We start from the raw sequence: 25,929 nt of genomic DNA, 5'->3' as shown, positions 1-25,929 counted from the left end.
AAATATGATCATTTCCATCCAGAAAAAAAAGGAACAAATTTTTGTGACAGAATGCTCATCCTGCATTGCATTTTAGAATTCAGAAGGTAGCTAGGGAGATTTTTATTCACGCTGCCCTAGCTAGTCGTCCTCATCTTAAAGGCCTTCAATTTGTTGATGATATTTTTCCTGCACTCCAGATGAGTCACACGTTGTGGATTTCTTAGGTCCTGCACCGATGTGACAGCATCCTCGAACACAAGTCAAGGGACATGGTAAACATCACTACATCAGCGGAAGTGCCCTATGTGTGTGCGTGTGTGTCAGTAGTGTATGTGTCAGCTGTACTATGGAATGTTTGCCCATGCCGGAAGGGCGCGATTTCTTTCGGGCTACTGTTTCAATCGAGCTACAACACTGTTGCTTTTCGGTAGTAACTTTCAAGATATGATTGTGTGCCCTATCAAGAGTCCAGCCACCCCTTAACTTTTTTTTAAACGAACCCCACAGATAATGCGTGTTTCATTGATATGGTAGAAAAATATAAGACTAAAGCTCTGAGAGGCTATAAACAAGAAAACACAAGACTACCGGTTGGAATGGGACATCAACGCGGGTAACCACTCAACTCAAATCGCTACACCCGACCGGTTGGATTGGGACGTCAATGCGGCCTCACCACTCCACTCACCACGGCAGCAGAGCAGAAGCCTTTCTGCAGCACCCACCAACATTCCCGTTCATGTAGTCGCCGAAACCTCCAAGCATGGCCCTGCAGCGATAGGAAGCCGATAGAAACAGACTGCATCGCACCGAGAAGGCCACCGCCATGTGAGACCCTCCGTTGTAGTGCCACTGTAACACCACACTCCACCTGATACAGTGATACCACCGAATCCGGACCTCTCGCAGGCTGACTCGCAGTCACCACCATGATAACACAATGCGTGGGGGCCTCACCATATCCACCGTTGGACTCCACCTCGCTCTCGTCGTCTCGAAGAGACACCGCGCGTGGGAGCCTCGCCACGCCCGCCACAGTACTCCACATCACAGATCCGTTTCTTTTGTCGTTGTCAGAGTGGTGAGCAATGTTGTCCCACCTCACAAGATCTCCATCGATCAGCCAAGCCGTCGACGCAGGTCGACATCACCTCGTTGCTTCACCCATGCAAATAGCCTCCGCCGTCGTGTCAGCAAGCTAAAGAAGTTGCTTGCGCCGTTTTCCGATGGTGTACCACACTGGATACTCCAGCCAAGCTAAGCAACACGCCGCGGTCCGCTGCAAGCCTAGTCATCCCACGATGCCGTTGCCGCAAGCGTCGTCCTCCGATGCAGTCCCACGCCGCACTGACCGTTGCCAAGCAACGCTAGCCGTCGTGGTCCGCTGCAAGCAGCCAAAGCCGACAAACCATGTGACAAACCTGACCGCCACCATAACTGCGATCGCCTCCATGTGACCTCGGCAACACCCCTCCAGCTTGCCCCACGACAGAATTGCTGCCACCAGCTACGGCCGCCCATGATGACCAGCAATACCACAAACCGAAATGGGTCTCTAAAGATGACGCCTCTAAGAAGGGTACGACGCCAATGGCGCCACCGTCGCTCGTCCAGGATCTGGACAAGGTTTTCACCCAGAGGACCCCGTGCAGCAGGGTTGTAGCTCAGACATGACGCCCCTAACGAGGAAAATTAAACGACGCCCTTGGGCGCCGCTGTCATATCCACCAGCAAGAACACCAGCGAGGGCTTTCGCCCGGAGCATCTTAATTTCTCGCTGCACGCTCACGACTAGGCACTCCGGGACCATGGTCACGGCAGCCCATCTGGGGTGGTGTCGCCACCGCGCCTCTACGCACCACGCCGCCGAACCTCCACCTCAGTTGCGCTCGTCGCCCAGATGCACCACCACTCGACCTCCTCTCCTTGCACGCAGCCACCGTCATGCCATCGTCTGGCCTCACCTCACCACCATCGCACCCCTCGGCTCAGCAGTTCAACCACTGCAGGCACGATCCTCGCCTGCCGTCCTCTGTCAGTGGTCGTTCCCCTTCATGCACGCGGCCACCTCTCTCCTCACATCCACTACCGCACCGTCGGCCCTCCTCTTGCCGCTACTGCCCGTGGTCACCGCCTCCGCAGCCTCCCAGATCCGCCGTTGTTGCCGCATCCTCCTTCCCATGCGCGGCGCGCTGCTAGGTCGGGCCTCCGCCTCCTCACCTCTGCATCCATCGGCCGCCGCTGCTCTTGCACGGAGACACAGCAGCGTCGGCGGCCCTCCTCCTGTTGCAACCGCACGTGGCCCCTGCCTCTGCGGCCTCCTGGATCCGTCGTGGTCACCACCTCCTCCTTCCCGCGCGCCGCATGCTGCTCGTCAGTCACCGCCTCCTTACCTCCGTGCTCGGGTCCAAACACCGCGAGCCGCGCCGCTCACCTGAGACCGCCGCTGACTCACTATCCCATCTTCCGTGCGAACCTGTTGTCACCGAATTCGGTCTCTAGGGCGCCGGATCCGTCGGGCATGGCGATAACGGCGGCTCGGGGAGGCGGATCCGCCATGGCTGCCCGTTCCCCCGCCCGGTACAGGCGCCCGCGGCTAAAACTGGGCAAAAAGACCCTGCCGCCGCCGTCGTAGGGGCCGGTACGGGCTTCCGAGCTCCAGCAGACCCTTCTGGTGGCGGTGAGTGGAGGGAGGGAGAGGAAGGAGGTGGCGGCGGTGGGGGTGGGCGGTCGCCGCCCGTATCGCCCGAGCGGGGGCGATGCGGGGGCGGGGGAGGGAGTTTCCCTTAACTTTTGGAGAAGACAGTCTTACAATCCTAGCTTATTTGCATATCCTCTGCCGTCATATATACAGGAAACAATGATTGGACTTCTAACAATTTAAGGACAGATGTAACAGCTAAAATTAATTATATATCAGCTAAAATTAATTATATATCGCTATTCCACCTCTAAGATCAGAAATGGTATCACCCATTTACAGTAGCGTTTGGTCTAACTGCGCATGTATTTGTTCTGGTAAAAAAACACCGACGTTCGTTTATTTTTTATTAAAATAAACAGATAGCTAGATTCAACCGAAATTGTCTGTGATAATACCCAAACACAGATGGTTAGTTAGAGAAACATCTCTCACGTGATTGTTCCTTGGCTGCATTCATCGATTGGAATCATCACTACCTTTTTGGTTTCCACTGGTATCAATTATCATAGAATCTGATGTGATATGTGATGATAGTCAAAGATGGTTCTAAATTTAGAACCATTTGTGATAATTGATCACTTTTACATGCAGTTTAGTTCCAAACCTTATGTAATAAAGTTTTCACATACTATACAGTTCAGAAGTCATCTTTGTCGGCCATTGATCATATCATTGGAGTTGATTGTAGACAGTCCAATAACTGTCAATGATGGTCATTTTGAATGTTAGTAGCGTGCATACAACTAACCATCAAATGATGAGCATTTTGATTGTTAGGTTATATGCATGCATCTGTAGCATGCATATATACTCTACGCCCCATCTTGGGCGGCCTACATGCCACGGATCACATGTATCCCATTAGGCCTCTCTCCACTAGCTTGTTCATCTCCCAAGTCCTATTTACAAACCAGTTGTGTTAATATACATGGACTGGAGTCGCCTATATATACACCCATGGTTCATCATTCACTCTATCACGTGAATTATTTCCGCCTTCATGGTAGACGTCTGCAATGGGAACCAGGTGGTAGCTAGCTAGCGTGGCATATGTATATCCTATGAGAACAAGTGAATTTGCCTGTCTTTCCCCATCAGCCTAACCGTTTTATTAGTGTGAACTGGTCGGTGCATGCAACTTAATATGATATCTATTAATGCTAAAGCTCTCATATTTGAATCTTGGTGACACAATTTAATAAATTAGTTGTATTCTACTTAGACCTGAGCATTTTAAGCCCAGCCCAGCACACGGGCCTACCCCGAGCCCGATGGGTTTTGACCCGCCCACGTCATCTACCGAGCCGGGTGCGGTCAGCTAAAACCAAGCCCAAAAAAATCAGACCGGCCCGAGCCCACGCAAACAATTAATTTCATTTATTTTCCAACAAAAAAAGAATGAGTGGCCCGAAAACTCGTCCCGAGCCCAACCCGACAACACCCATGGACTGTCGTGGGCACAAATTTTCGACCCGAAATGAACCAGGCTTTTTGCTAGCCCAAAAATGCTCAGATCTAATTCGACTCCTATTTCTACTAAGGCTAAAAGGGAGCTTACACGTGAAGACAATATTGAAGTATTAGCGAGTTCACTGTTCCTCATTAGTTTAAGTCTTGGATTAAAGTGGTCACTGCATGCAACTTAATAAAAAGGCTACAAGCTATAGAATTTTCCACGATCTGTCATTTTGCCTCGGCTTATGCTTGGTACCAACTACCAATACATGTACTATCATTTGCTTTTAGTTTAAGCCAACTTTTGTGTTAGACATGCATGCAGTTGTCTTCTAATAACATTGTGTCAAAGAAAAATCCTTCCCCGCGGTTTCAATAAATAAATAAATAGAAAAAGACATAGTTTGGGTAACATAAAAAACATAGCTGAATTCTAACCTCCAATCATGCCATTGCTAAAAAATTTCATCACGGCGGTCTTCAAATTTTCATGCTAGCTAAGTGTCATGTCACTTTGTATTGCTAGGTATAGTTTTGCGGCACCAAAGCATGGTGGCTCTCTATCTTGATTTCAAAGATATAAATTTTCCTCTCTTAAACTATGTCCAGCATCTAGTTTGCTATCAACGATATCAATAAGTCAAAGTTGCCTATATCTCAACTGGTCCTCCTCTGCATTATTTCGTAGATTCGCTCGTGTATTACTCGTGTCCACACATCTTATAAGGTGGAAATGCTGTTCATATTGAAAATTATGCAATGAAATTTGGTTGTTTATTTTTTTATTATCCGCAATTATGCTAGAGCTTTGTCATTCACTTAGAAAGGGACATGGCCCACAAACATTATTATGAAAAATATACTATACTACTTTTCAAATATCATCTTAAGGGTTTTGTTTCTTTGAACAATTGCTTTGTATTGATTCACTACTTCGTTCTCTACTAATACATGATGGATAGAGCTCCCGTCGTCCGCTTCAAAAAGATCGATTTAGAATAAGCAACAATAAGGTAATTAAAATAAACTAGTGCTAGTTATACAAAGTTAATTATAAATTAGGAAAGAGAATCAAAACACATACTTGATTCATTTGAAAATCTAACGTGTTAATTTTTTTCTAAGTCAAACTTCTCTACCTTTGACCGTGATTACAGAAAAATACACCAACATATACAAACCTAAAAGAAGTTTCATTAAATCCACAATAAATTATATTGTTGTTGTTGATATTTTTTCTATAAAATAGGTCCAAATTAGAGGAGTTCGGCTTAGGACGAAACTAAAACGAGCCACGTTTCGAAACGGGGAGACGAGTCCTAACTGGAGGTGTGATCAGGTTGTGGATCGACCCTTGAAAGTAAGCGTGAAAGGAAGAAAAGAAAAGAAAGTAACAGGAGGTCCCCGTGTGAAGGCTCAAGAAAAAGAGGAATAAGCAAAAAGCGCGTTCGGATGGATTACCCTTTAATGTGACAATCAGGGAGGAAGACGAAGATTAGTCCTCTCCAGTTCAGTCAGGGGTCGATCAGCCCACTAGGCAAAAGCGTGATACACACGAACTCGAACCCGCAGCAAAATTCTCAAGATCGCCGCTGACGGGCGGGCCCCGCATGGACTTAGGCAAAATAGCTTCGCTCGAGCGTTGCAGCTTGCTGCTGGTACGTATAGCTATAGCTAGCTAGCCGGAAGCCAAACACCTTTTCCCCGCGCGGGGCCCACGGGGAGATAACACATGATCACTGTGTGAGACTAGGATTGAGTTGGTGCGGCGTCCAAATCACAACAGCCCAATAATTGATCGGGACGCCACTGGGACGGCTCGCCTCTCTCAGTCTCTCTCTCTCTCTCTCTCTCCGCTCCCAGCGGCCGACAAGGCCCGCCCGTGGCCGCTATCGCCCGGCTGGACCACCGCGCCGCCCATCGCCCGATCCCCGTCCGACGGCCCCGGCTCGCCGACGGTAAAGATGGAGACGACCGGAATTAGCTTAAAGAAAACAAGTAAAGGCGCTACTCGTACGCACGCACAGCACGCTCGAGCTGAGAGAGAGCTTCGCCCGGCCGGCCGCCGCGTCTCCTACGGTGCTGTACTGTGGCGCCGCGCCTGGGGGTCACCGGCGGCAGCCTCATCCATCCCCCATCCCCCACCCCCCTCCCCTTCGCCCCTTATCCCCTCCTCCTTTTCAGCTAGCTGGGCCTGACCCCGGCCCCCGCCGGCGAAACGCAACGGCGCGGCGAAAAGTCAGACGCCGCGCCCATGGCCGGCCGGCGAAAAGTCAGACGCCGCGCCAATGGCCGACCGGCGAAACGCGACGCGTCGAGCTCCCCCTCAACCGCCTCTTAATAACCCCACAAGGGAGGTCACAACCCCATCATCGCTGCTAACGCGAACAACAAGAAAGCCCCTCCGGCATGCACGCTGAGCAGGTCAAACATACGGCCAGGGATCCGCCATGGAAAAGGAAGGAGCCGGTCGGATCGGATTAGCGGTTGGGGCCGCGGATTAATTAGGCCCGCGTCGTCAGGTTTAGGCTGATCGATGATGATGCTCGCGCATCACCACACACGCACGCGCCCGCGTGGTTGGGAGAGAGGATCAGCAGCGCAGCAGCAGCAGCTAGCGGATTTGCTTTCTCCATTTATTAAAATTTTATTTATTAAGAGGAGAAAATCAAGAGGACGGGAGTGTCGTCGTCGTCGTCGCACCCACCGGGGCCGAGATTTTTATTCATTTTCCGGCCTCGCAATAAAGGCGGGGGATTGCAACATATGGCGTTGGTTCGAGCACACATGAAAAGTTCTTTTTATTTTCGAGGGAGGGAGAAAAAGAAAAGAAAAGATAATTTGATTTGCAGGCGGGGGTCGGTTTCCTTGCTCCTCCTCGCTCCTCGCCTCCTCCGATCGCCTTTCGAGTGCTGGTCAATTTCGAAATGAAAAAGAAAAGATGGAAAGATGCAGAGAGGGACGCCTCCTCATCGCTTTCTTTTCCCATCAGCCCCGCCTTTACCTGCTTTCCATCGTTTTTTTGTGCCCGCTGCTGGATAATACTCGACATGATCGACATCTTTCAATTCTATCTAGTATCTAGCTAATTCCTAGCTGCTGATGCAGGAGCTCTCGTACGCGTTCGTCCTGATGCCTGGAGACGTCTTAGCAGCTAGCAGTGCTCGCGAAACAGACACCAGTTGCACATCCATGCTTTTCAAAAAAAAATTAAAATCCTAGCTACTACTACGTACCAAATATAGTGTCTAGGTAGCTTGAACAATCGTTTAAATCGGTTTGAGGATAGAAAAAGGAAGGGGAGAGATGGAAAAGGAGAGGAGGAGGAGGAGGCGGGGGGACAAATGAAAACAAGCGTACGACATCACCAGCACCCAACAATAATAACTTAACCACAACACAACAACGACGCCGATTATTAAACGCGGTACAAGCAAGGGGCATAAAAGAAAAAGAGGATCCCAAAGGAGCAAGAGAGAGAGAGAGGCCGCGAGGACAGCGACGGCTTCCTCCCTCCCTCCCTCAGGGTCTGCTGGGCTCCGCCCAATTCCAATATCATCAGCAGCAGCAGCGGCGGCAGCGGCCAGGATGGATCAGCAGCAGCAGCAGAGAAAAAAAAGAGCTCGGTTTTTTTATATACCAACCGGGGCTCCCTCCCCGCGCTAGCTAGCTGCTGCCCTGCCCCGCCCGCGCCCTCTCCCCTTCTCGCGTCTCGTCGCCCTGCGCTGCGCTCCCTTTCGGAATCGGAAGGCGATTGCACAAGGCGGCTGCGCTGCGGGCGCCGCGCGCTGTGCCTAGCTGCCCCGACCGGACAAGGAAGGGGGAGGGAAAAAAATATAGAGTTAGTCACACACAGCAGCACAGGAGGGGGAGGAGAGAGGGATTGAGAGATAAAGAGATTTCGGGAGACAAGGAGAGAGGGACAGAGATGGAGAGGAGCAGGCGGTCTCGGAGGCAGGCCTTTCACCCCCGCACCCAGATAACGATGTGCTAGTTCCATCCTTCCTCTTAGGTTAAGGTAAGCGGCCAACCGGGGAGGGGAGGGGGTTTCTGCTAGCTCACTGGGTTCTTGCTTGTTCATCAGTTGGTTCGTTTCCACGGTCGATCGATCGGTTGTTCCGCTCGATTAACCGGGCGGTTTGTTCTTGTTACGTGCATGCTGGAGTTTTGTTTGGGGGAGGAGGATTTGTTTTTTTTTCAATTCGATTTAGTTTTTGGGAGAGTGCAATTCGGTTCTTCAGTTTATTTGTTGGATTCTTTTTGGTTTTGTTTTCTGGTGATCTTTTTTTTCTGATACGATGTCGTGGTGGTTTGCTGATGAGCTGTGCAGGTAGCTGCGGGAGGAGTTCGCGGACGGGATCCCGCCGACGATGATGACAGTGGCGCCGCCGGCATGGGCATAGCGGCGCCATCATCTCAGCCGGGCCAGACCACCACGTACTACGTGAGCCAACCCACCAAGAGCAGCGCGGCGATCTCCGGCCGACCGGCCACCGCGAGTTCTTCTATGTCCCACTCCCAGGGATTCCACCAGGGCAGCAGCGGCGTCTTCGGCTACTCCTCCGATGGCTTCGACCGCCCGGACTCCAGCCAGGACCACCACCAGCAGCAGCAGCAGCACGTGGCGCAGCAGAGCCGCCGCGACAAGCTGAGGGTGCAGGGGTTCGACCCGCCCGGCGCCGGCGCCGCCGGGCACGGCCTGCTCCCCATCGACGGCGACGAGCATGCCGAGCCTGGGGCCATGTTCGAGCACGCGGCGGCCGCGGGGGCATCCAACATGCTGTCCGAGATGTTCAACTTCCCCGCGCCGCCGTCGGGCCCCTCCGCCACCGAGCTGCTGGCCAGCCAGATGAACGCGACCAACTACCGCTTCGGGCTCCGGCAGGGGGTGGCCGGCCTGTCCGGCGACGGCGGTTGGTTCGGGGCCGGCGCGGCGGGCCGTGCTGGCCTGGTCCTCGGTGGGGCCAACATGGGGTCGTTAGGTGAGACGTCCTCCCCGAAGCAGCAAGGCAGCATGGCTGGCCTCGCCACCGACCCGGCCGCCGCGATGCAGCTCTTCCTGATGAACCCACAACAGCAGCAGCAGCAGCAGTCGAGATCGTCGCCGACGTCGCCGCAGCCGTCGGACGTCCAGCACCACGAGGCGTTCCAGGCGTTCGGCGGCGGCGGTGCTGGCGGCGTCGTGGAAGGGCAGGGCCTGTCCCTCTCGCTGTCTTCGTCGCTGCAGCAGCTGGAGATGGCGAAGCAGGCGGAGGAGCTGAGGGTCCGTGACGGCGTGCTCTACTTCAACCGGCAGCAGCCGCAGGGGCCGGCGGTGCAGCAGCAGCAGCTGCTGCCGATGGCATTGCACGGCGGCCAGGTGGGCGCGCTGGGGCAGCAGCTGCACGTGGGGTATGGCCCCGCCGGCGTCGCGGGCGTGCTGCGCAACTCCAAGTACACCCGCGCGGCGCAGGAGCTCCTGGAGGAGTTCTGCAGCGTGGGGCGCGGGCAGATCAAGGGCGGCGCGCGGGGCGGTCGCGGGGCCTCGGCGTCCAACCCTAACGCCAGCAAGGGCGGCGGCGCCTCCAGCTCTGGTGCCGCGCAGTCCCCGTCGTCGGCGTCCAAGCAGGAGCCCCCGCAGCTGTCCCCCGCCGACCGGTTCGAGCACCAGCGCAAGAAGGCCAAGCTCATCTCCATGCTCGACGAGGCACGTCCACCACCACCGTCCTTCTTCCTTCCTCGATCTCTTGCATGCATGGCATGGCATGGCTGCATGTTTGCTGACGCCATAGCAGCTAAGCTCCGGCCGACGACGACCCTCGGATTGGAGGCGGCGCTAGCTAAGGTAGTTGCGGCCGCGGCGGTAGGTGTGGGCAGAGGGCCGGTACGTAGCAGTACAACCGATGATGATCCAGAAGCGGCCGGTACGAGAGAGAGAGAGGGAGAGAGAGAGAGAGAGAGCTTGTTTTTTTACTACCGCCAAGCCAAGTCAGTCATTCTTGCCGGACGTGGCAGGTGGCCGCCAATGGCATGCAGGCTGCTGCAGCAGGAGCAGGAGCCGCCGCCACACAGACCCCAAGAGGGATATGAATCTCCCAATCATAGTAACATCGATCCCATCCCATATGGCTCGATTTCTTTTTGGGCGGTTGTTGGCGCCGCGCTGTTGCCGCTGCATTCATCGCCTCCATTTCTTTATGCTCCGCCTCCCCACCCCTTCTTTCTCTCTCCATATCCCCACAAGGGGAAAGAAGTACGGCCCCCTTCTGCCTGTCCCTCTCTTTCTTCTATTCTTCTTCCCCATTGCTATCGTCACATCTCAACATAGGAGTTTATGTTGCTACTAGCAGCTCGTAGTAATTGTTTATGCCTGCCGTGCGCCGTCACTACGTAATCGATTTTTACACATAGTATAATACTTGGGTGAAAGCGTAATTTGGCTCGACTAGATAGCTAGTATATTTATATATATGTATATATGCATATATATAAACCGGTGGTTGGTGCAAGCTGCAGTCATGCATCGATCATGCAAGATCGATGCTAGCATCAGCTTCTCCGAGCTGCCTAAGCTAAGCTAGCTGTGGTGCAGCATGCAGCCATCTAGCTTGGAACAGTGAGTTACAATTGGCGCTGCAGGGATGAAGTACGAGGGGTAGCTGCTGCTACATGTTACAACTCCCTAGCAACTGGTACATGATTGGCGAGGGAGCTCAGTGATCACCGCAGCATGCAGCTGGAGCTTGGGCACATGCAGCAAGCAGGTGACACTGGTAGATGCGTATGGTGGCTTGCTGGCTCATCAGCTAGCCCGGCTGTTGCCAAATGCCGGTGGGCCTCGGCTGCTTTTGTTCCTTCTACCCCCCATTTCTCATAATTGTGCCAGCGACACATGCAAACGCCACGCCCATGCCTTAACTGCTGCGCCACCACCCGATCGAGTTTTGTTTCTTGCCTCCGTTGCTTTCTTCCATCGTACTACGCACTGCTAGCTGGTACTCCTAAGCAGCTGTTAGCTCTCGATCGATTTAATTCCTTTTCATCCATATGCATGTTTCGATCGATGGATGAATATAATCGTAAAGTTTTTCATTTATTTGATGATGGGAGCAGAAGAAGTAACAATTTCTGTTTTGATTGGACGATATGATGCTATATACAGGTGGACCGGCGGTACAACCACTACTGCGACCAGATGCAGATGGTGGTGAACTTCTTCGACTCGGTGATGGGCTTCGGCGCCGCGACCCCCTACACGGCGCTTGCGCAGAAGGCCATGTCCCGGCACTTCCGGTGCCTCAAGGACGCGATCGCCTCGCAGCTGCGGCACACGTGCGAGCTCCTCGGGGAGAAGGACGCCGGCACCAGCTCGGGGCTCACCAAGGGCGAGACCCCGCGGCTGCGCGCCATCGACCAGAGCCTCCGGCAGCAGCGCGCCTTCCACCACATGGGCATGATGGAGCAGGAGGCCTGGCGCCCCCAGCGCGGCCTCCCCGAGCGCTCCGTCAACATCCTCCGCTCCTGGCTCTTCGAGCACTTCCTCCACCCGTACGTCTCGCTCTCTTCTCGATCGAGTCCCTCCCTTCAGTTCATGATGCATGCGTGCATGGGATCGGCGGCTGCCGGCGATGGCGGCGTGGCGCGCGACGAGAGCATGAAGCAGCCAGCAGTGATCCCCGCCACCTGCTAGTAGTACTCATCACGGGCGGCTTCTGCTTTGCTTTTTTCCCTCTCTGGGCGCTGCTGGTTCGCTGCTGTACGTGCTTTAGCAAAAGCAGTAATTTTTTCGAGATCCACGCTAAAAAAACCGGCCGCAGCAGCCATGCATGCCGGGGACTGTGCGCCTGTGCATATTCCCCCCCTTTTGCCCCCCCGGGAGTTAACTTTCCCATCATTGCAGAAATTTACCTTTTCTCGGTTTTACTGCGGTCAGTCGTCAGTGGCAGGCCGGCCGAGATCCTGGCTGCCGGCCGGCCGCCTCAGCAACTCTGCTCTCCATCTCCTCCTCCTCCCGCCGCTCGAGAGAAAGAGAAGGCTGCTCGCTCGCTTTCGCGCGCATGCAAAAGCTAGTACGCGCTGGCGCTCTGCACGGATGAACGAGGAGCCTTTCTGCCACCGGGGACGCCCGCTGCTGCAGCCGGCATGGGCGGCTAAGGTAGCCGGCCGGTCATCCTGCCCCCTTTTGCTTGCAGTTTGCAGCCTTGCTGCCATTGCCACCAATCTGATCCAGATCCCGTTACCATGCTGCCATTGCCGCGCGCCTGCGGGGAATATATCGGCCTCGGAATCCGCTTCCGATCCCTTGGGGCTCCTGGCGTCTGCGTGCATGCATGCAGGTTGCAGAGTGTCGCTGTGGGCTCTAGCTACAGCTGCCTGCGTGCATGGATATCAGTGCTCGTCGTCCCACACACATGATCATCCATCGCTGGTGCTGAACTGCTGATCGATGCGCACACAATATAATGCGCGTATGATTGGTGAATAGTGCCAGCACGTCGGCACGCAGCGGTGCTGTTCCTGCGGCCTCTCTGCGCGCTGCTCTCAGGCTGCTGCTGCAGTCAGTGGCCGCAGCAATCTAGCTAGCTAGGCAGGCAGAAGGTAGTGTGCTAGCTGCCCAAGCTGCACGTACCCCGGCTGCTGCAGCCTTAGCGCTAGCTCTAGTGTGCTGTACAGTATGTAGCGTGGTCTCGTATGGGAATGATTCTCTTGTCAATGTTCTCATGTGCGCGCGCATGGCCGTCTTCTGCAGGTACCCGAGCGACGCCGATAAGCACCTGTTGGCGAGGCAGACGGGGCTGTCCAGGAACCAGGTTTGTACTCTTGCACCCCACCCATGCACCGTACGCACGCATGCATGGAAACCTATCGCCTACTGTTGGGCGTGGCAGTGGGTTTGCCCTGTTTATGCCCTTTGTTTTTGCTAATTTGGATGCACTTCTTTTTGGCATCGACTCGAGATCGATCGATTGGCTTTGGCCGCCTGCGCATTGTCTTATGCGTGGAGAGCGTGTCCCAGGGATGAATAGAAACTGCTACTGTGTGCTGATTGTGACAACTGAAATACGGAATTAGGCTGAATCTGATGTTGTTATATTACTTGATGAGTACTGTTTATACAACTCATGCTTATGGTAAGCTATAGCTGAAGTAAGCATTTGTTTACATGGGCTCAAGAATAAAATACTGCACAAAAAGCATGATAAAGCTAGATATAACTACATGCACGGACTAATAATTTATTACCACCTCCCCAACGTCTAGCGATATGCTTACTTTGGCCACCTTGATCGAAATTGAACGGTTTCAATTAATATTGTGCATATGACATAAGGTATTAGATTGGGAAATTATAGTTGGTTGGGTCGATAACCCCAACACAACTCCTTATAAACTACTAAGTTTGAACAATCAACAAGAAGGCTTAGATTATTTTTAAGATAGTTTCTAGACATTTACTAACAATATATGCGCATATATACTTATCCTAGTCTATAGATGCTAAACTTAGCATCTCATGAATGTAGAAGACTTGAACTTAATTATATGGAGAAATCGATTTAAATAGCTATAGGAAATTATTGAAATGGCAGATGCATGTCCACATATTTTATTTAGCACATGCACGAGGCATTCGACAGAACCCTACTCGGCCAGCTCCTCATGTTTATGTTTTTTACTTCAGCCCTCTCTTAGTCTCTTTTGTTCCGTTCCTGCATGCACTTACGTGGTCCCTGCACAAGTGCCCCCCATGTCTACTAACTTAAGGGCAGTGGGTCATTATCAACCGATGGCCGCATCGTAGAAACATTTCCTCCTCTGGTCTTGCCCAATGTAACAACGCAAAACCCGGTCCCTCTTCAGCTCCCCTTGTCCCGCTATCCCTTCCTGGCATCTTGTGTGAAATCTAGCTATGCGCATGGGCATGGTGATTGGGTAACATAATTTGGACTTGTAGTAGGGGTACAATAAGTCAATAATACACATACGTTAGGCCCGCTCCTTAAACTTTCTTTTACCTTAGATTGGCAGTGTCCTCGTGAAAAGAAAATTCCAGCTCCGTCAACCGTAAACAGCTATACATCTATCGGTATTATGGATAAACAAAGTTTCTCGCTCCTTGCTTTCTACGTGGTGTTAGCTCTTTTATCATTTGAAATCATCTAGAAATGACGATGCTACCTAGTTATGCACAGTATATGATGATTTTCCATCCGTTATCGTTATGCTTTATGTGGTATATTGCTGATGATAAGGAAAGCAACTTCACATGGTGTAAACAATAGCCCGATTTGTAGGACGAAGTTAATAAGGATCACCCCTCGATTGCACCGTACGTGCATGTACGCCATAGTTGAGTCCAACTAGTAGGTACACTTTTATTCCAAGTTTTGATCAGCTAGCTAACTTGTTTATTGAGTAGCAAGTAATTGACCCGTTAACCTACTTTGATCGTCCACAAACATTGGTTGGTCTAACCTTCTCAGCAGATTTTATTAAATTTTATCAGTTGGTCTAACTTTCTCAGCAGATTTTATTATAGTTTTAATATGCTAGCATTGATCATATCAACATTGTTGACATCGTTTACATATACTATATACATACCAACAAAGCACTTAACTAACGTGCAACTAATGATGGCCCCTTTTCATGTATGCAACTACTGTTCTTGCCTTTATCTTGAAGCAAAATAAGCGCTCAATTGTCCCTGTCTTCCTGGTTGTGTACACACACACACACGTGTGTGTGTGTGTGTGCGTGCGCGCCTTTAATGCCATCTAATGTTCTTTCCAAATTTCTTGTTTCAAATAATTGAAAAGTGTTTAGGGAAACATTGCATTGACAAAAAAACAAGAAAAAATGATTCACACTTGGATCAGGTAAACTACAACCTATGACTCTTGTAGAGGGTGCAACTCATTGCAAGTTTTTCACACACATAACTGATAAGTATTTTTAATAATCTCTAGTTAAGTATAATGTAAGCATATTATACCACTACCTTGTTTTTTTATGATTCATAATCCCCCCCCCCAAAAAAAGAAAATAAAAGGAAAAAGAAATCATCTGATCAATGCTGCTCAGGGTAAAATATTGGCATTGGGGGCTTTCCCAACCATTTTGTACCTACATGGACCTACCTACTGAATATTAGATATGCCCCACCATCTATATATTCGTGCTTAGATCGAATTTATACCAATTTTTTTCTACAATATAGTTTTTAGTATTATCTAATCATAAAAATTGTCATAAGAGAATACATACAACAAATATTCCACTTCTAGGTACATAGCTCATAATAGTATTTGCTAAGAACTAAATGAGAATGAACAAGAAAATTGCTAAAACAACTAATGTTCTGATATTTTTCTGCATTAAATAATTGCACGTATAATTTAATGTTTCCTCTTTAGTAACGTTGATCTAACATTTTAACTAGCTACTTAGTTATCAACTTGATTTTTTTGCACATCTAATAGTGATAGTTGTATCGTTTTCTAATTTGCTTCTAGAGATGCCAAGACTAGAGACCACGTTTATGCTGAATGATGAAGATGCTACGTGTATTTCAGTTTGTTGACTTATCGCAACGTTACTAATTTAGTATGTGTTGAGTCAGCAATACGGCATGGCTACAAAATGATCTGTCAGTGTTGAAATTCACACCCAAAACTATGGTAAATGGAACTTGAGAGATCAAACTAGAGTATATGGATTCTCATCTAAAAATTCATGAACTGTAAGACGAAATTAACAGTGCATGAACATTTTAAACCCATGTATGCTAGCTAGGAGTATTATATATGAATGTATAACCATGCATGGCAAATTACTCTATGCACTACTAGCTCTTTTACTTTAACCATGTGCAGAAACATATGGTACATACTAAGAAATCAAAACAAGACAAGTCTGTGCTATTTACAAAAGAAGTAGCTAGATCCAAAACATTGGACACAAACCAAACAAGACAACGGCAGGATAACACTGAAACATGACAGTGAGGGCCGGGTAGCTAGCTAGATAAGCTAGTACCTAGCTAGTAGCTCTATACGTCCCTGCAGCATGCATGCACGCATGGCACCACAGGCCGTGCATGGACCCCTGTACCCTGCAATAATTTGTTTGCTTTCCTTTGGATCAACTCCAGGTCTCCAACTGGTTCATCAACGCCCGTGTCCGGCTATGGAAGCCCATGATCGAGGAGATGTACCAGCAGGAGTGCAGGGAGCTCGAGGGCTCCTCGGCCGGCGGCGGGGGGCCCGAGTCCGGCAACGACCCCTCCGGCGCCGACGACACGCACTCCCCGACCACCACCGGCGCGGCGCAGCTCCAGCAGCAGCAGCACGGCACCGCGGCGCCCGGCCTGATGCCGCACAAGCCCGACCCGGGCGCCGCGGGTCCCTCGGCGGCGGACGCGGCCTTCGTCGGGATCGACCCGGTGGAGCTCCTCGGCGGCGACGCGCACGTAGGCGGCGGCGCTGACGACCTGTACGGGCGGTTCGAGCCCGGGGTGAGGATGCGGTACGGGCCCGGCGCGACCGGCGCGGCCGCCGGCGACGTGTCGCTGACGCTGGGCTTGCAGCACGCCGGCGCCGGCAACGCGGGGCCCGACGGCGCCGGCCGGTTCTCCTTGACAGACTACAGCGGTTGTTGATGCTTACACATCGCCACATCACCTTTCATGGCTCATGCATGCGCGGATCATGCATTTGGAATAGCACCGAGGGGGGAGAGAGAGAGAGAGAGAGAGAGAGAGAGAGAGCGAGAGAGAGAGAGAGAGAGCGCAGTAACCAGAGGGGAGAGAGAGAGAGGGAGGTAGACCGAGAGAGAGATGAGCATCTATCTAGAGAGAGAAAATTTGCATGGTGCCTGGAGCTGGTGATGCATGGGATGGGATATATGAATATGAGATCATCACAAACCTCCTCCTCCTTCTTCGTCTTCTTCTTCTTCCCAGATGATTCTTAATTTACTTAGCTAGCAGATTAATTCCTTTTGTTAGGCATTATTGTTGGGGGGGTTAAGGCCGATAATTAATTTGTATACAGCAAAGGAAGATAGGAAGTGTATAATTGTTTAGCCACACTTTTTTTGTTCTCTGTTTTGCATTTGCCCGTTTTTGGTTCTGGTGTACCAATTTTTTCTTGTACTCATTTTTCTTTCCCTCTCTGTAACTAAACATAAGATGAGAAACATACATGCATACGTAAATACATATATTGGTAAATATTGGGATACATATAGCATGTATATGCTCAGATATATGCAATGCTATACAAGCCAAAGAGGAACATGTACCCCAGTACAAGTGTGGCCACATAGTTGGCTGGCATGTACGTGCAAATTGTGCGTGCCTCTTTTCTTCTGCCCCATCTTTTGGGGAAACCTATTGATGCCATGTCGGGGCTGGCTCGGAGCTTCTTTTCCAAATCCACGTAAAACACCACAAATCATGTTCAGTACATCTGGAAGACTCGACACCTTTGGTCTTGGGAAATTTCTAATTTCTATATATGGTGATAGTCAGATATTTTAGGTAAATTTTTAATTTCTATGTTGCAAAAAAGTAGTCACACTTTTATTAGTTTTGCTGTAATAGTAAACGCAGGTAATCTAGAAAACGGGTAAATGGACTCTTTGGGTTAATTTTTCATAATGGCAAAATCGATTTGTCATCATGGGACTTTGGATTTATTTTTGTAAGAGAAGATGTAGATGCTTTATGATAATATATTGGGGTAGTTTTGATAATTTTTTCAATGGTTATCATTCCCAATAATTATTAGAGCCCATCAAATTGACAGTCGGTCTTTTCTGCAAGGATTGCTCTCGTTTTCTGGATTATACGTCCAATAAAGCACGTGTCTTAGATGCCACTTCCACAAGAAACGTACCGCTAACATTGGAGATACCATCACCGAAAGGAGACCTGGTCGATTGGGTATCCACATCACCACTTAATCACAACCCCTCACGAAAAGGTGTAGCCGGCGGATTGGATGGTAGGCGGTATACAAACACTCGAGAATGAGATTGACTTTCTATTCCATTCAATAGAATGCTAAAGTCATAAGTTTTACGCCAGGTATGTGTTCGTACCACATCCAAGTGAACTCAACTGTGCTTCGAGCTCATGAACTTTGGCACAAAACGATACTATACAGTATTCTCATATTGGTTTCCTACAAATTCCCCATGTTTCAGAGGCTAACTAGTTGTCCTAACTAATCAAGCAAGAAAATCAAGCAAACAAAGCCATAACGTTTTTGTTTCTTTTGGAAGGCAAGCCAGCAACCCGTAACGAAACGACACGTGGGTTCCACACAACTAATCGTAGATTGGTAGGTAGCCACCGCCCTCCCTTCACTAGCAAAATCTTCGCTTCCCTCCGTGCGACCCGTGAGAGGCCAAAACGCAAGTGCAGCAGCGGAAAACGGCGAAAGGAACAGGGCAGCAGCAGGTAGCCGGGCCGTGGCAGCACGCCAGCACGCACGCCGAGAGCTAGCGTACGCGCGGTGGGAGAGCCGAGAGCCCAATCAATCAGGACCGTCCGTCCGTTGGTTGGTTACCTGCCGCATCGCACAGGCAGGCAGCAGGCGCGATCGCTGGAGAGGAGGTGCGGCGACTGGTGAGGGTGGCGCCGTGGCGGTGCGCCGTCGGCCGCCGCGCGCGCGAACCGCACGGCCGTGGTTGGGCGGTTAAATGCGGGAAATGGTGGTTGGGTTGGGTGCCCCGGGGCGATCGGCGCGGCGACGGGGGCGAGCGGGCGGAGAGGGACGCGTGCGCGCGCGCGCGCGCCAGTAGATTTGTTGCCAGAGGAGAGGAGGAGCAGCCGTCCCATCAATGCGGCCGGGGAGATGCCGAGAGGGGGATTGGTGCCAGGGACCATCGGCGCGGGCCTCTCGCCCTCGTTCGGGCTCGGACAGCGAATCAGACGATGGTTGGATGGTCGAGGCGCCGGAGGGATTGGTTGTCGACTGGGAAATGGAACCGTGCCTTGTGTGTGTGTGTGTGTGTGTGTGTGTGTGTGGGTGTGGGTGTGTGTGTGTGGGGGGGGGGGGGGGGGGGGGGGTGGTTTGGAGCTCAACGCGCACGCTAAACACCTGGGCTGGGGGTTAGGGTTAATTAACATGTCCTTGATCCTGCGAAGTGACATGTCCTCTGTTATTACACTATAACGTAACGTGTACGATGGCACTGTGTCCATGTGCAAGCCTACTCTGGGCGCCGGGGCATCGTGGGAGAGGCACGGGTATAATGAATGCCAAACAGCAGCTTCTCTGACTACGAGATCACTCATGCCAGCGCTTCAGTTCTGAAGTGAAGCTGCCATCTGGTAGTATTAGTCAAACTCAAGGACGCATCCAGTGACATGTCTCACAACCTGAGCACTGATGATGCTACCTCTGACGAAGAGCAGAGCGCCCCTGCTCAGTCTTTCCATTTCCGCGTCGCCCGTCGACTCGTCGTCAACCCAACCGCTTGCCCGGCTCTGAACGACAAGGCACGATTTCCTCAGATTCGCTGTGCCAACCACGCACTCCTGTGGCCCGACGGGTCTCGTCGCACGCGATGATTTGCGAGGGCCGCGACCGCACGATGATTGCGAACCTAACCGAACCAACAACCAACTTGTCAGGCGCGCCGTCCATGGCGCCCAAGGATGCTAATGCAACACCTCCGGTGAAGAGGTAGCGATTCCACGTCCCTCTCGCGCGGCATCGGAGCATCAACACCACCGGAGATGGATGTGATGGCTACTACCACCTGACTGGATGATGGCGTGATGCTACACCTTGTTTCTTTGCAACTTGCAACCAAGCCAAGCCTTGGGGTACGGGCGCTGCCTCACCTCTCCCACCAATCGATGGACCCGTCCAGCCGGACGATCCGGTAGCTGTCGCAGGTGACGTCACTTCCATCAGATCAGAGGTCGATTTTCTTTAGGCAAGCAGTACTGACCAGTGCATGCTGGTCACCAAATGTCCAAATAGGCATCTAACTTCGTTGATAATGTTTCTGTATAGAGAAATGTGTAACAGTAGATCTCATAGGCTAAACAAGGCTCAAGGTTTCGGACGCTGGTTGAGCACTTCACAACAGGTTGCATTCAAAAGCATGTCTCCTTCATTGAAGGTCTGCTCCCAATGCTTCCGATTGAACAGGCGATGCAAAAATTGTCAGCACAGTAACACCAACCAAATTTGTATTACAGGTGTAACAGAATAGTTCAGCGATTTGGGTTATATTCTGAAGCGCAAAGGCCAAAAATATACACACACATAGGAAGAATTACCATGGATGGTTTGCCCGTAAACAAAGCTTTCGCGAAACACGAGCTTTGACTTTGTTCTTGCCAGAATTACATTATGAAACATTGGTGATATCTGAAACCATTTCTCAAATAACTATGCAGTGATATCAGGATCTGGGCTACTGTGCTAAAATAGAACCTAGACCTGGCAACAATGTTTAATTAGAAGGAATCAAATAGCTATGATGTTGCTGAAAGTAAAATGGCAGACTGAAAAAGCGCGTCACATGTGGAAACAATTATGTCTGTTTTACTGGATAAGGCATCAAAACACCAAAATTACCAGCACGCATGTAGTATTAGCTAAGAGAGCTTTATATCCTTACAAGCAGAACTCAAGAACATCGTTTCGCTGCTCCACAGAGACCTAATATACTGCTGTTCAAATGGAAACATAATTTCACCGTGCATCTACTTAGGCACTACAAGTTTCTATCACAGTACTTGTAAAAGAGCCTTGGACTTTTTAAGAAAGGTTATACCATTAACATAAACAACTCCAATCAGTGATTGTCTTCCTTTGGCTTCTCCTTGGGGATCGTCGAGTCAAGTTTCTTTGGAGCTCCTTCTTTTGCAGACCTGCAGCGTTGTTTGATTTATGCAAGGAAACAAAGCACAAGCAGAAAGCATCCTGGTACTCACTAAAAACTGAAAAAAAAAGTACTATGCACATCGACTATTATGTCAGTTCAAGTAGTATGGATCTTCTTGGTAACCAGGTTAAAAGCAAAAAAACTTAGGAAAATTCACTCCATGCTATGCTACTGCAAAGGCATTGATTCTTTCAAACACCAAAGCTACATCATACAACAGTTTCACAATGATTAGGCAATACTCACTAAGATGCACATTTTCAGACTGGTTTAAGCAACTCTAGCTATAAGTTACACAGGTAACTGGAATTCACTCTCTGGTGGGGCTAGTAAAATCTGCAAGTAGTATTACATTACACACATGTCGATGTATTCAGATTTCAGAGTGTAATGTTTTGACATATTCCAGATGCATAATTCGGAATGTGATAAAAACAGGAAGTTCAATATATCTATAGATTCTCATAAGGCAATACGAGATGAATTGCTCTTTCTTTTCGTAAGTGCCAGCATGCACATATCGATGGTGATTTGTCCAGAACCAAATGGTGCGTCAAACCCTTGGCCCAACCCAAGCTGTACCCAGCATTAGCTGTCTCAAATAAAGCCCAAGCCTAACTAGTATCAATTAGCATTGGTGTAGTATGAGGTACTTGTTAATTGGATGGCTACCACTAATAAGGTAAAGTGGCAAAAAAATGTGAATCTCCACACGAAAATAAAAACTTAAGTCCAATTAGAACACTGTACAATCACAAATTAGATGGAGTCACAAGGAATTTGATAGGGAAAATCATTGGCACTGGCCAGCAATTAAACTTAAACCATGTTGATTCAAAAAAGATACTTCAGACCAATCTTCTTTGTTTTTTTCCGGGTAGATCATCCTTCCTTTCTAAAACCCAGTAATGAGATGTGCTATGCTTCCAAATTCCAACACACCACACAGATTCCCACAAAGGGATTGCAAAATACACCAAAACCGTCTTGGTCCTCATCTCATTACAGTTCTGATCCACCACTAAAGTAATTATTAAACCATGATTACCCAGACAATGTGCAACAATCATACTACAATCCGCCAGTCAAAAAGCCATTCCAAATTCTCAATCTTCTAATAGAACAAACAACTTCACATCGTTCAGCAACGGACATATTTTTCAATGCATTAAGCTCTCAGCGCACTCCAATATCAGAAAATTGGGTAGTTGCCAACTTTGCCATCTGCACAATTCGATCCTGAAATGACCCCTAAACCTAGACACCGAATTCGATACTAAGAGAATCCGGAGCAATTAACCTCGCATTCCATCCAAATCACACGAAGCATAGCAGATAACGGCGCCAAGCAAGAAGGGAAGGGGCTGGCGCACGGCGCGCAAGCGGCTTACTTGGACGCGGCGGAGGCGGTGTCCTCCTCGAGCCACTGGCGGAGCTGGCGCGCGTTGCGGCGGAAGAGGGCGCCGGACCTGCGGATGTCGGTGGTGAAGAGGAGCACCCCCGCGCCCACCACCGCCACCGTCACGATGAAGTTGGTCAGCGCCATCGCGCTCTCGTCGAGATCGGGGGCGTTTCTGCCGGCGGCGGCGCTTACACCGGTGCGGGATGGCTGCTGCCCGTGGGAGGCCGAATCTTCTGAGAACTGGGATCCTCCGGGAAGGAATGTGCTCCGCAGTGTGTTTGGGCCGAATCTTCTGAGAACTGGGATTTCCCCTCCTGGAAGGAATATTGTGCACGGCAGTTTGTTTGGGCCGGTGTCACCTGGGCTGCTATTAGTCGAACAAGCAAGGTGGGCTCTCCGAGTTCAGTTGCATCGGCCCGAAAAAAGTGGGTGTATGCCTACATAGAATGAACAAATGGTCTAAAAAAAACATAGAATGAACAAATAGTTCTTAGAAGCGCAATAGATATTAATTAAATTTAAATATACATCAACAACAATACAAGAAAAAATAGTTGTTATAAAACATTGAATAAACAAACTATTGCAATAGGAAAAATGCCTGGAATACGCGAGGGAAAAATCATAAATACTATCCATGAATTTCTTTTCTAAAAGACAAAACACTCATGTACGTGCACGCGCACTTACACCTGTAAATGCATGCACGCAAACTCTATCTCTATGAACTCCTTTATAGACCAGAGTGGAGTCGCTATAGGCACGCCACCTCTAATTGGAATAATAAGCTGAAAATGAGAATGTATATGCTGAGTTGGATATTTAAAGTTGGGTGGGCAGGTTGTACGTACTACATGAAACCTAACCGAGCGCAATGGAAAATTCAGTACAAAAGTAAATGTACTCAAGAGCATGCCTGAATACGTTGTTGAATTGCATTCATTATTCACTATGTATACCTATATTACGTATATGTAGTTCAAATGGACGTGGAATCTGCTTTTCAAATTTCGTGGCGTTATGTAACATTTTTAGATACATTTTCAAATCTTCTTTCCCCTCAAACAGGAGGATGTTACTGTAGACAGACTAGACAGAGGGCTTGTTTGGCAAAGCTCCGGCTCCTTCCAAAATAGCTTTGATTGCGGGTTTTTTTGGTGGAGCAGCTTCTCTAGGTCATTTTAAGAAATATTTGGTAAAATGACTTCTCCTATTTTTTACAAATATATAAAAGATGTCAAATATCCAATGCGCCCTTCGTCTACGATGTACATAAAAATTTATATTTTCCCTCAATTTTTAATGTGATTCCACGTGAAATAAAAAAAATATAAATGAGTTGATTAAAGAATAGAATTATAGATAAACCCATCCTTTTCTTTTGTTTCATATGGTACCCCTAGCTTCATCTCGTTTTTGCTCCCAACGCATCTTTTTTCACTCGGTCTATCCTGCCGTTGCCGCCGCTCTTTTCTGCCTTATCTGCTCCGACCCGCAATGCATTCTGCCGCAGCCACGCTCCTGCCTCGCCGCAATGGCCCGCTCCAGCTCGTCGCTTCCTAGCCTAGCTGCTCCCATGCCGGTCAAGGCGCCCGCGGCTCGCACCCATGCATCAAAGCCGCCGGCAAGCCTCCAGGCCAGTGCGCCCCCTGCGCGTGGATGCAGACGGGGACTCGCTGTCTCGCTCCAATGTCATGACGGCGCAGGCCTCGGCCTCCACGGCGACGTGCGCGCTTGCTCCGGCATGACGACGTCCATGGCGACCCCGCGCAGCATCTACAGCAGACCGGCCTTGACGGAGAATGAAGGTACAGGCCGCGGGGCACAGGATGGCATTTTTCCTTGTAATATTTGCAAGCTTGAGGGGTAGCTGCGTACTGCTGCATGCGGGGACGGAGGAGGAGCCGGAGGAGTTTTTTGGGCTCCGTCTCCCCACTGCATTTTCGGCTCCGGCTCTGGTTAGGCTCCGGCCTTGAAGCCGTTTTGCAAGTATGCCTTTGGTAGGGCTTCGGGTGAAGCGGTTGGTGGAGCTGTTGGTAAAGCTCTACCAAACAGGCTTCAGAGAATATCAACATGTTGGCATTGGATGCATGGCACGGCGTACTTTTACATTGGTTCTCCCTACTGCGCATGACCATCATGTTGATGTGCCGTGACATGTTCAGGTGACTGGACCAAGGTTAACCGATGCGACAGCCTCAACTGGTATCAAGCAATTATAGCTCAATTGTCTTGTCGTCGATCAGGCTTCACAATCTGGCCAGCTAGACCGATAGGATCGGATGACAAGAACAAGGATGCTACACCTGTAAAGTAACAAGCTGCGAGCTGAATTCAACCAAGAACCCGACATTTACAGAAACTAGCTTGTCATGCTCAAATCCTGTCATTTCTCTCCGTTCAAATCTTCCAGATTGTGAGCACGAGTCGAAACTCTTTCTAACCGGCTTCACGACTGCCTTTCAGAAAAAAAAACTGTATTTTGTTCTTTAGCCACCAATAAGCAACTCATCTTTGGCCCGTGGCACGAGTATTTGGTGATAGGTGGAACACAACAATTTGAACTGGCACTCCCGCCGCTGTAGATGCACCAAGAGTATTTGGTGATTCATTCCCGCACCCAAGATGAGTTTTTTCCCCCTTGCCGTTCCTCTGCAAGCGGCCCAAAGCCCAACAACGATTGTACAGAGTTAACCGGAAGAAGCAGAATTTGCATTTCAGCAGAGATCAGTTAAGCAAATAATTAATCAGAGGCATCATATTCCCTCTCGCCTAGCTTAGCGCTTCTCTCCTAATCCAGTTCTTGACTAGTTGCATGATGAGATAAGCAGGAGATTTTCTTTAATCCTTTCTTGGTCTCTTGGAATAAGAAATCGACAACCGTACACACAACTGATTTCGTTCAACAATCTTCACCTAGCCTTTTCGATCAGTGTCCTTTTTTCGTTTAGATTCTCAACCCATGCATGATTGACTATCAAACAGCTAGCACACGTACGTACGATCATGATGCTGTTGGTTTAGATAATGACTATCATGCATGATGCGCATTGAGTCAATCTGCACAATTACCAACTTTGATTCTCATTTCTCAATCCATGATTGATTCTAGTCCTTCAAAGGCTCTTCATTTCTTCTGTTGAGATGTCATCCCTTAGATACAGTACCATTTTGTTTAGTTTTTAGACAGTATTTTCGTGCTTTTGTAATAGTTGGTGCATTTTCAACCTATGTGCGCCCCAATTTCGATCCCCATCTCAATGCCTAGCAATTCGACGCTCGAACCAGAAAACCAGGTCAATTTACGTTGCATGTCTACTTTACCGATTCCTGTTACTCATTGGGACACTTGTACATGCAGTGTGCCATTGACTCTCTATCCCTTTCAAGATCCTGCTGCGCCTTAAAGCCGGCGATGTGACCAGTCTACGCTGAAGATCCATCTAGCATGGTCATGTACTACAAGAATCGAGCACGTAATCGAACTGCCTCA

At 49.7% G+C, this 25,929-nt stretch overlaps 2 protein-coding genes across 2 annotated transcripts; one reads left to right on the top strand and one right to left on the bottom strand.

The window, feature by feature from the left end:
- The first annotated feature begins 7,611 nt into the window (after positions 1–7,611).
- Positions 7,612–17,366, top strand: LOC117836652 (uncharacterized). The gene is made up of 5 exons (XM_034716120.2): positions 7,612–8,159; positions 8,472–9,827; positions 11,283–11,668; positions 12,870–12,930; positions 16,275–17,366. Exons 2-5 carry the CDS (start codon positions 8,535–8,537, stop codon positions 16,779–16,781), a joined length of 2,247 nt encoding a protein of 748 aa, XP_034572011.1. The 5' UTR covers positions 7,612–8,159; positions 8,472–8,534; the 3' UTR covers positions 16,782–17,366.
- A 3,354-nt stretch (positions 17,367–20,720) lies between these two features.
- Positions 20,721–22,709, bottom strand: LOC117835758 (uncharacterized). Its single transcript, XM_034715086.2, has 2 exons — positions 22,426–22,709; positions 20,721–21,020 (listed from the first exon to the last, which is right to left on the bottom strand). The coding sequence occupies exons 1-2, from the start codon at positions 22,578–22,580 to the stop codon at positions 20,945–20,947; spliced, it is 231 nt and encodes a 76-aa protein (XP_034570977.1). The 5' UTR covers positions 22,581–22,709; the 3' UTR covers positions 20,721–20,944.
- Between the last annotated feature and the right edge of the window lie 3,220 nt (positions 22,710–25,929).

The sequence above is a fragment of the Setaria viridis genome, chromosome 9, assembly GCF_005286985.2.
Source record: "Setaria viridis chromosome 9, Setaria_viridis_v4.0, whole genome shotgun sequence".
NCBI classification, from domain to species: Eukaryota; Viridiplantae; Streptophyta; class Magnoliopsida; order Poales; family Poaceae; genus Setaria; species Setaria viridis.
The sequence above is the reverse complement of the archived record's forward strand: the minus strand, read 5'-3'. Positions and strand labels throughout refer to the sequence as shown.